The 11170-nt window shown below is 49.5% G+C and overlaps 1 protein-coding gene across 5 annotated transcripts in view; it reads right to left on the bottom strand.

Annotated features, from left to right (window-relative positions):
* The window catches only part of LOC137412972 (receptor-type tyrosine-protein phosphatase gamma), a 280669-nt gene that overhangs the window by 197218 nt on the left and 72281 nt on the right, over positions 1–11170 (bottom strand). For all 5 annotated transcript variants that reach the window (XM_078766398.1, XM_078766399.1, XM_078766400.1 and 2 more), the window contains one exon: positions 10063–10155. In XM_078766398.1, the coding sequence (XP_078622524.1) occupies positions 10063–10155 (93 nt within the window). The remainder of the gene's footprint in view (positions 1–10062; positions 10156–11170) is intronic.

The raw sequence follows: 11170 nt of genomic DNA, 5'->3' as shown, positions 1-11170 counted from the left end.
TATATTCACCTTCAGACCTTTTGTCTCCATACATTCCTTCCACTTGTTCATCTTTTCCTTCAGTCCATCCATACTTTCTGCAATCAACACCAGATCATCTGCAATTGTCTATTCATATGCTAAATTTTAAGTAGCACCTCAGTCATGGAAGGAAAATCGATTTTAGGTGATTTTCCACCTGTTGCACACGACCTACGTGGAGTTGCTTTCAATTCTGAACAAATCTCTCACTGTGTTTCTCCACAAGGATCATTTGGCAAACCCTCCCATCTACTTACATAACAATTCTCTTGAAGAAGGTCAGTCTCAAACTTTTGGGCCTCACCATCAGCCATGATCTTGGGCAGACCACTCATCTAAGTTGTAGACCAGGAGCCCAGGGGGGTCAGCCTAGCTGGAAAGTTAACCAATTTTCATGTATATAGCAATGGTCCATGTGCATGTCCATGTCCATGTAAGGAAATGGACGTCTGCCGGGCGCATTATGGTGGTTGTGGTCAAAAGGGCCATTAGAAAGGGACCCCAAAATTGAGCTAGATCAGCTCTGTGAGTTAACCTGATGAAACCTACATTAAATAGTTCGGCATAGTCCCAGATATCATGAATGACCACTGCCAGACAGTTTCAGTGGTGGGGTGTGCCTGCCAGACTTACATAACCAGTACTCTAAAATTGAGCTAGATCAGCTGGTAAGTTAACCCGGTGAAACCTACTGGAAAATGTTCGGCATAGTCCCAGATATCATGAATGGCCACTGCCAGACAGTTTCAGTGGTGGGGTGTGCCCGCCAGACTTACATAACCGGTACTCTAAAATTGAGCTCAATCAGCTTGTAAGTTAACCCGGTGAAACCTACTGGAAAATGTACGGCATAGTCCCAGATATCATGAATGACCACTGCCAGACATTTTCAGTGGTGGGTTATGCCTGCCAGACACCCCCGAATGACTCCACCCCCAAAATTGAGCTAGATCAGCTCGTAAGTTAACCTGGTGAAACCTACTGGAAAATGTTCGGCATATTCCCAGATATCATGAATGGCCACTGCCAGACAGTTTCAGTGGTGGGGTGTGCCTGCCAGACTTACATAACCGGTACTCTCAAATTGAGCTAGATCAGCTCTGTGAGTTAACCTGATGAAACCTACTGGAAAATGTTCGGCATATTCCCAGATATCATGACTGGCCACTGCCAGACAGTTTCAGTGGTGGGGTGTGCCTGCCAGACTTACATAACCGGTACTCTAAAATTGAGCGAGATCAGCTTGTAAGTTAACCCAGTGAAACCTACTGGGAAATGTTCGGCATAGTCCCAGATATCATGAATGGTCACTGCCAGACATTTTCAATGGTGGGGTGTGCCTGCCAGGCACCCCGAATGCCACCACCCCAAAATTGAGCGAGATAAGCTTGTAAGTTAACCCCGTGAAACCTACAGGAAATAGTTCGGCATAGTCCCAGATATAATGAATGACAACTGCCAGACATTTTCAGTGGTGGTTGTGCCCACCAGACACCCCCGAACCCCCCTCCATTGCGCTAGACGGCTAGATTGAGCTGAGAAAAAGCCCAATTTATCTCTTGATTCTGTGGCTTTGTAATTTACTCACAATTATCAATGTAGCATGTATTTGACCAAGCCTGAACCTGGACAACAAGGTGCCAGGCGTGTTACTTTACATGTATTACTTTTTGTGACACTTTTACCGGTATATGTGTGGGAAATAGTCAGTTTAAAATAGGAATCGAGTAGTCAAGTTCTCTTTTCACTGCAACCCAACTCGTTTTATTAATGATCAGTCATCAACACATCCAAGAAGATATTAGAAGCAGTACGAGAGGTAAGTTTTGTTGCTTAAATTGCTCCCCATAGATATCATGCTGCCACCTATTATCTCATTAATCAAGCTTTAAAACTTAAAGATTTAAGAGAAGTCTCTCCTTTGTAACTATACTCAAAATCAGTGTGTTTATGATGATGCAAAGCGGTACATGTACATCTACATCCCTTTGAATCCATCAGGTACGCGTATGTTACCAGAATAGCGCCGAGGCCTAATCACAAAATGCATAGAATTCACCGAACCCTCACCCTCCTGCTGATGCTGTCCATCCATCATATGGAGGGCCACTTGTCCATTAATTAGGCCGACCTTATCCACTGATATAGACATGTCAATGAACCTTATGCAGCCAAGGTTACTCACACTATATACTACAAGTGGGGCCTATATGCCTAGCTGTACGGTCATTAACTTTAAAGCTAAACAATGTGAATTTATGCTCTTTTCTTGATTTAAGGAAATGAAGGCATATATTTTTCGTGTCTGACTGGACCATTATGATTATTCTTGTACATGTGACTGAACCATTTCCCTCAAGGTAAGCTAATGCCCATACCACGAAAAATGTCAATTTTGATTCCTCTCAATTAATATTTAATGTTACTGCAGTCATTTCTTTTTATAATGGGTGTTAGCAAAATTATGGCTCTGGGATTTTTAAATACAATGCATTATTCTCACACAACAGATTTTGGTAAGCAGTGATCACGAATCTACTGTCAGCTATCACCCTTCTTATCTTAAGCATTACACAGCAGTGAAGCACCTGACAGAACCCCTGCCACCTGATGATGAACCTACTGCCAAAAAGGCTTCTATCCAAACAAGACGCTGCAGTGTCCTTCCCAAGTCGGATCAGCAGGGCCTGTTGAAAGGGACTTGTATTTTCTGTGGCAAAATCCGTAAGAAGAAAAATGGAAAAAGAAGAGCCCAGACTGAAGATAGCGACAGTTGCCGGTTGTGAGTCACTTTGCCATCGGGTAAAGTCTTCGAAAAACGAACGTATCAAGAGTCTCATTCGGAGTGGCGTGGACCTGATCGCAAAGGAAGCAGAATACCACAAATCATGCCGTGTCCAGTTCCTGAGGAAGACTGATGATCAAGAAAGCCCAATGAAGGGAGCTCGCCTCAGTCCTACCACAAGAGAGCATTTGCATCTCTGCTTTCATATATCCAGAATGAGGTGCTAGGAAAGCAACGATCTGTGTTAGTTAGTGATTTACTTGCATGTACAAAGAGGAGTACACCAGTGTCTGAGGAGATGGGGCAGACCGCCAGGCCTACACAGCTCAAAATCTTACCAGGAAGGTAAAAGAGCATTTCAAAGAAAAAAAAAATCACAATAAAACTGGCAGACCCTCGGAAAGGCAACTTCATCTATAGTTCTGCTCTTTTTTTTCTTTTTTTTAAATACAGAATCGAGGCTCGTGAAAGAGCTAACATTTATCACACAAACAAATCAAACAAACAAACAAAATCTATCAAAAGAGTGAGCGGGAGACAAGATGGGGAGAGAACGGGAAGCACACAAACACAACATTTGAGAGCAGGGACATCGGGAAATGTGTGGGAGGGAGAGGGCTTGGGGGACGAGGTGTGGGAAGGGGGAGGGGGGTGGGAGAAGTATAAACATAAGGACACCAAGGACTTCCAGGAAAGAAGTTGGTATTTCAAAAAAGTGCATTTGGGGTGAAATTAGCAGGGGTAGAAAAGATCAAGGTTTTGGATGGGGGAAGATAAGAGATGGTGGTGAACCGCTGTTTTAAAGACCTGGAGGTAGGAGTGGGATTGAAGAGAGTGAGGGAGTTTGTTCCAGAGGCGGGAGAAAAGAGGAATGAAGGAGTGAAGGTGAGCAGAGAGTCTTGATTTTGGCAGTTTAACCATAAGAGGGTTGCAGGCAGATCTTGTGCGACCTGTAGGAATATTTGGGGGACAGAGCCCAGAGAGAGCTGGGGGAGCAAGGCCGGAGAGGAGTCGGAAGAAGACGGAAAGACCACCAACCTGCCTGCGGTGAGTAAGTGAAAGGCCCTCGGAGATAGCTTCATCGTGGGAGATTCCAATGATTCTGAACACTTTGGTTTCAACAGCGTGAAGACGAGCAAGGTGTGAGGCAGGAGCACCAGCCCAGAGGGGAGAGCAGTACTCCATTGAGCTGCGGATGAAAGCCTTGTATGTGGTGAGGAGCTCAGGTGTGCCAAGGAAGGACTTCGCACGACGGAGGATGCCCAGTCGGCGACTGGCTTTGGAGGCCAGCTTGGAAATGTGGTTTTCCCAGGAAAGATCATGGCAGATAGTGAGACCCAAAAGCTTGAGTGACAGAACTTCTTGGAGAGGATTATTCAGAAAGTGGATGGGAGGGTTGTCCAGTCGGTCTTTTCGGAGAGACATCGTAAGAGTGAGAGATTTGTCAGGATTGAAAGACATGTTCCACTTGTTTGCCCAGTCTGTGATTTTGTCCAGGTCTGCAGAGTGAGGAGGCTGCAGACTGCCAATCTGAGGGATGAGGAATGGAGCGGCAGAGAGTGGAGTCATCAGCAAAGAGATAGAGAGGATTGTTGTGGAAAACCAATCAGGTCCACACAACTTTGGTCCAATGGTTGGTTTAATTGCATTTAGATCATCACATCATTCCTGTAAAGTAGAAATTCACAATAAGTATACGATGCGACATCTCATGGGTCCATTCATATCATTCAATGCAAGCAAGCTAGATATTCTATACAGGCGTACCGTTAGCGAGGCTACCGATGTAACATGTCACAAGGGAGAAGTCTCGGAGCACCGTCGCAGCAGCGGGTCTTATAGTCACGCCCCTAGCGGTGACAACGAGCAGCGAGCATCACCCGGGGTTCAGTACGAATACGATTTCACTACATTCTCCCCCTGTCAGAATTATACGGCCGCGTGGCTAAAAGCGAGTGAGCGTCAGCACGAATAGGGTGCGGAGTATCAGTCGACCCAACCGTATCGGGCCGGGCGGCGAATTTCTCTGCCAGCACGCGTCCGAAATTCCCCGGGTACGGCATCATGTATCCCTGTGTCCCCGGCGTCAGAGGCGCCAACAGGGTCGGGTGACGAAGGGGGTAACTCCAAGTCGTCGGGCCCGGGTAGTCTCGACGAGGGGAGGGTCGGTGGACTGTCGGCGATGGGAGCGTCGGGAGAGGCCATAGTCTCATAGATGGGTTCGATCGGTTCGTCCGATTCCCTACTAAGGTCGTCGACCCCGCAAGGGGCAAGGTGACGAACGGAGACAGTAGTCTCACGGCCATCAGACGTCATCACACGAGCATGCTCAGGATTAGCCTGGAGAATCTGCACTTTGTCCACTAGGGGGTCGTACTTGCTCGCGCGAACCGCCCGTTTAAGGTAGGCCGGCCCGGGCCCAGCGAGCCAACTGGGCAAAGACCGTATACACCCCGAGCTCCTGGGGTGGTGGAAAAGTCGCTCGTGGGGAGTATGGTTGGTTGCCGTACTCAGGAGAGCCCTGATCGAGTTCAACGCCGCAGGTAGCGACCAAGCCCATTTATCGAGGCCCCGGCCGAGGGTCCGGAGGTGGAGCATGACGGCCCTCCAGATAATCCCGTTGAAGCGTTCGATCTGCCCGTTAGCCTGAGGTCTGTACGGCGTGGTGTAACTAGACGCAATGTTATTTTGGAGCAGATAGCCGGGCACCTCCTGAGACAAGAAGACCGCACCCCGGTCGGTATGGACATAGGCCGGGTAACCGAACATTGAGAACAAGTTCTGTAAGCATCGCATCACCGTGGCAGCAGTCATGTCCGCGCACGTATAAGCAAAGGGGAATCGCGAGTACTCATCAACGATAGTGAGCAGAGAGCGAGAGCCGCTCGACACCGGCAATGGGCCCTTGAAATCCATCGCCAAGCGTTCCCACGGGCGTGTAGCCTTCACCAGAGTCCCCATGGGAGGGTTATAGAAACGCGGTTTGATTTCCGCGCAGATAGCGCAGTCGCGACAGATACGGCGGATATCGTCAATCGAGTAAGGGAGATTCCCACTCCGCACGAAATGAGCGAAACGCGTTACGCCGGGATGGCCCGCAGTGGCATGCAGCACCCGTAGGCCCTCCAAAGAGGTGATACCAGCACATGTAGCCGGTCGTGATAAAGCATCGGCGGCCTGGTTATCCTTCCCCGGGCGATATTTGATGGTGTAACAGAAGTCGGCGAGTTCGATACGCCAGCGAGTGATTTTCTCGTTCTTAATGCGCTGGGCGTGTAAGGTGTCGTACATGAACGCAACGCTTTGCTGGTCCGTGATGATTTGGAAGCTCCGCCCGAGTAGGTACGGGCGCCATCGCCGAATAGACTCGACGATCGCATACGCTTCCTTTTCAACGGACGAGTGCCTCCGCTCAGCGGTGGTAAGAGTCCGTGAAAAGAAAGCCACGGGACGCCCCCCTTGGGAGAGGGTCGCCGCGATGGCCTGATCCGAGGCGTCACTTTCGAGGACGAACGAGCCGCTCTCGTCGATGGTCGCCACGGCGGCTCGGGCGATGTCGGTCTTAAGGCCTTCAAAGGCCGTCAATGCGGCCGAACTCAGGGGAAAGGTGTCGCAGGCCACAAGGGGGCGAAGTTTCGCGGAGAAACTTTGCACCCATTTGGAGTAATGGGCGAACAGCCCAAGGACGCGCTTCAGGGACGCCCGATCGCAGGGAGGGGCCATGTCGAGCAAAGGTCGCAGACGCTCCTTATCCGGAGCGACAGAGCCATGGGTCACGGTGTACCCCAGAAGATCTATCGTGCGTAGGGAGTATCGGCACTTATCCTCGTTCATAGTTAAGTGATACCGCTGCGCGACCTCAAGGAAGCGCTTCAGATTAGCATCATGGTGCCCTTGGTCATATCCACAAATCGTAAGATTATCGAGGTAGACGAAAACATCGGTTAAGTGCTCCCGCGCAACGAGGTCATCCATGGCTCTCTGGAAACAAGCGACCCCGTTCGTTACCCCAAAAGGCAATCGCGTAAATTGGTACAACCGCTGCCCCGACTCGAAAGCGGTATAGATACGATCCGCCCTTGAGATAGGGAACTGGTGGTACGCACTACGGAGATCGAGAGTGCTATAGACCGAATACTGGGACACCTGTTGCACTAGCGCGTCCATCCCCGGAAGGGGGTAGGCATCCAGCTGTGTAAAGCGGTTAATCGTTTGGGAATAGTCGATTACCATGCGTCTGCGATGGGCCTCGCTGCGCACCACCAAGACCTGGGCGCGCCACGGCGACCTACTAGGCTCTATGATGCCGTCTTTCAAGAGCTGAGCCGTTTCGTCCGCAATGAATTGCATGTCAGCGCGAGAGTAGCGTCGTGATTTTACCGCGACAGGGGTGCAGTCGGAGGTTAGATTGGGGAACAGTGAAAGCGGCTGGACGTCCATTTGCGCTAGGGCGCACACCGCTAGCGCGTCGTCCGCCCCCACAACAAGAGTGTCAGGCCCACCAAACTCCATTACCAGACGTCCATGCAGCTTAAGAAAATCGTGTCCTAACAGAATATCAGCACATAATGCGGGTAAAACCATAAGGTGTACATCAGGGAAAACCCGTCCCTTTAGCACGAGTTTTAATCGGCATTCCCCCTTCGTGCTGAGCCGAAGCCCCTGGGAAGCCATGAAGATCCGTCTCGTAGACCGCCAGATCCGCCATCCATGCCTGAGCACAAGTCGCTGGTCGATAAAACTATCCGTAGATCCTGTATCCACCAAGGCCCGAACACAATGGCCTTCAACCATAAGGGGAATAAGGGCTTGAGCCAGGCCAGACGAGGCTGCTGGGAGCGGGACTGAGCCCCCCGAATGGGTCGGACCAGCCTCGCGGGTGGATCCTACGCCAGCAGCAGTTTTGCGGTCGTGGCTGGAGTCTGCGTTGACCATGGGGAATCCATTATCGTCATCAGAGGGCTTTCCCCAGCATTCCGGTGTTTCGCGATTCAAAATCTGACAATTCTGATGAGAAAAGGCCTCCGTAGTATTTGACATCGCCTTTTGACACTTTTGGCAGAAAAAGGCTTCCGTAGTATTCGAAATCGCCTTTTGACATTTATGGCCGCTTTGACAAAAGGCTTCCGTAGTATTCGAAATCGCCTTTTGACATTTTTGGCCGCTTTGACAAAAGGCCTCCGTAGTATTTGAAAGCTCCCTTAACTCCTTTGTCGGGGCGTGGGCCGCTGCTAGCTCGTGGACGACTCGAGGAGTACGAGGGGCTTGGCGAGGTTTCAAAGCCCCTTGCGTGGCCCGGAGTTTGGCCAAGGACACGGCCTTTGCGCCCGATGGAGAAGGAGACGGTGGTGGCTGTCCGGTGACGCCCGCCAAGGACGTCTGAGCGCCCAGGGGGCCGCAGAGAGGGGCCCTCCCCTTCGAAGTCGGGTAAGGCGCCGGGTGTCGGGCTTGGCTGGCGGGCTCCGCTATGAGCCCATTCAAGGTTGCTGCGCCCGCGCGACCGCGACTGCGCGAGTCAATGTGCCGCGAGCCGCGTGCCGTTTTCCTGCACACTTTCGCGTAATGTCCCTTTAGCGAGCACAAATGGCATATAGCGTCACGTGCCGGACACACGACCCGGGCATGACGAGGCCCTCCACAGAAAAAGCATGCGGCCCCGCGCAAGGCCTTGGGTCTGCTGGTCATAACGGCAGCCGTCAGGGCTGGGTCATCCTCCGGAGCATCCCGGAGTTCAGCGAGCGGATCCGCATCCTCGGCGGTAGCACTTTCCGGCCGGGCGTGTAGTGTGGTGCCTTAGAGTTTGAGCTCTTAACTCGACTCTCTTAACTCGACTAACTCGAGAGCTCGACTCTCGACCAAAATGCCTCGAAATCTATCTGTGCTCCACCTGAGGCTCTGAACCTGGTCTGTATATAAATAGACAGGGTACGGTGCTCCTGATCTGGTGCCCCTGATATGCAGGTCACTGGCAGGAGCAAACTCCAAAATCCTTTCACCTTCTCCATTTCTCACACCATATCCGTAACCCCCATGAACTCCCTCAAAACCGTCCATACCCCTTCCCACATGTCCATTTAGGTCTCCTCCTACCACAACAACTTCCTCATCTTTCACGTTTTCCATCAGCTTCTCTATCGCACACCAGAACTTGTCCTTCTCTTCATCGCTCCGACCAACCTGCGGAGCATATGCCGAGATGACGTTCACCAAGAGCTTTCCAATCATCATTTTCACCATCATCAACCTATCACTCACTCTAGTCACACTCACCACACTGTCTACAAACTCCTCAGAAAACAGGATACCAACACCATTCACGCCTTCTGGGCACCCTTGCCACACAAACTTGTATTTCTGTCCCTGCCTACCCTTCACCATTCTCACACCACTTCCCTTCCATCTTGTCTCCTGCACACAACATATGTCCACTCTTCTTCTGACCAATACTTCCACCACTTCTCCTGATCTCCCTGTCATTGTCCCTACATTCCATGTCCCAAACCTCAGAAACCGATCTGCACGTCAGGCATCAGATGTTTCGTCGTCATAAATGGAGTGATTTCCACCCTTGCTTCGATAGGGTTCCCCACCTTGAGTTTTGACGAGAGGGAGTGGGGTTCCCCACGGGGTACTTCGGGCTGAACCCTGCCCATATGTATTTGTAATTGTCATGGTTCTCTTTTTGAGGCTTTTTCTTTTTTTTTTGAAAGTTTTTTGAAAAATCTTTTTGAAGTGGTATACCAGCCAAAAATGTTTTAATCAAATTCCTTATCCTAAAAATCTGAAATTGCATGCACATGATATATGACCCATTTGTACTGAAATGTTAAATTTATGACATCATAGGTCACATGGTTTGGCAGCCATATTGGATTGAAAAACGAACTTTATCCGATCAACACAAAACTTCACAAACGTGATCCACTACCCATACATATGCAAAGTGTAAATTTTTAAGGTCATATGTCATGTGGTATGGCAGCCATATTCGCCTGAAAGCCGATGTTTAAAAAAAATCCCTTCTCTGAAACCGCTTCACCGATCAATGCGAAACCTGTCATGTCTGGTGAAAATGTGATATTTGAGAACAGCTGAAGGGATTTAAATCAAACTTGTTTATTTTTAGGACAGTGAACGTTGGCATCCACCCGTTGTGGGATTATGCGGAGGCATATTGGTGACAGTCACAATGTTCTAGTTCCCAATACACCCACTCTATATTCCTATTGTAGCCCCCAGCAACATATGGACTGCACCTGGAAGAGCACTGAAAGGGCAGCTAGGCCTGAACCTCTCTCCACAGCATCGTTGAAACTCAGTGTATGCTCGGAATGCAGCCACACCTGCATCTGTAGGAAGAAGTGAGATGAGGGGAGAGTCAGTACTGAGAAAAAAAGACGAAAGAAAACCTAGAAAAATAGCTTTGCAATACATGTCCCCTACCAAGTTTCAGTTGAATGTGTTAAAGGGGCAGAGGGGAAAAGTCTGTGAAAAACTGACCCATGTATAATATGTGATATTTCACCTTCATCCAAATGGCTGTTGTACATAGAGAAAAGCGCATTTCAAGCCAGGATTCTGATACCGATTCCACCGTCATTAGCAACTATGAAGGTTCTCTGGATGTTTAAACTGAGCAGTAGGATATTTAAAAAAAAACGATTGGAGACAAAATTAGTGATGGAAAAGCCTTCGGGGGAGTCATATTGTTTTGAGTCAGATTGTCCTGATCTCCACCCGAAGTGGAGATCGGTTTATGAGGTTTGGGACATGGAATGTAGGGACAATGACAGGGAGATCAGGAGAAGTGGTGGACATATTGGTCAGAATAAGAGTGGACATATGTTGTGTGCAGGAGACGAGATGGAAGGGAAGTGGTGTGAGAATGGTGAAGGGTAGGCAGGGACAGAAATACAAGTTTGTGTGGCAAGGGTGCCCGGAGGGCGTGAATGGTGTTGGTGTCCTGTTTTCTGAGGAGTTTGTAGACAGTGTGGTGAGTGTGACTAGAGTGAGTGATAGGTTGATGATGGTGAAAATGACGATTGGAAAGCTCTTGGTGAATGTCATCTCGGGATATGCTCCGCAGGTTGGTCGGAGCGATGAAGAGAAGGACAAGTTCTGGTGTGCGATAGAGAAGCTGAAGGAAAACATGAAAGATGAGGAAGTTGTTGTGGTAGGAGGAGGCCTAAATGGACATGTGGGAAGGAGTATGGACGGTTTTGAGGGAGTTCATGGGGGTTACGGATATGGTGTGAGAAATGGAGAAGGTGAAAGTATTTTGGAGTTTGCTGATGGAGCTGATTTGTTGATTTGTAATACTCAGTTCCAGAAAGGGGATAATAAGCTTGTTACATGCACGTCAGG

The sequence above is a fragment of the Myxine glutinosa genome, chromosome 12 (genome assembly GCF_964187855.1).
Source record: "Myxine glutinosa chromosome 12, kmMyxGlut1.1, whole genome shotgun sequence".
NCBI lineage: Eukaryota > Metazoa > Chordata > Myxini > Myxiniformes > Myxinidae > Myxine > Myxine glutinosa.
This window is presented reverse-complemented; position numbering and strand designations above follow the sequence as displayed.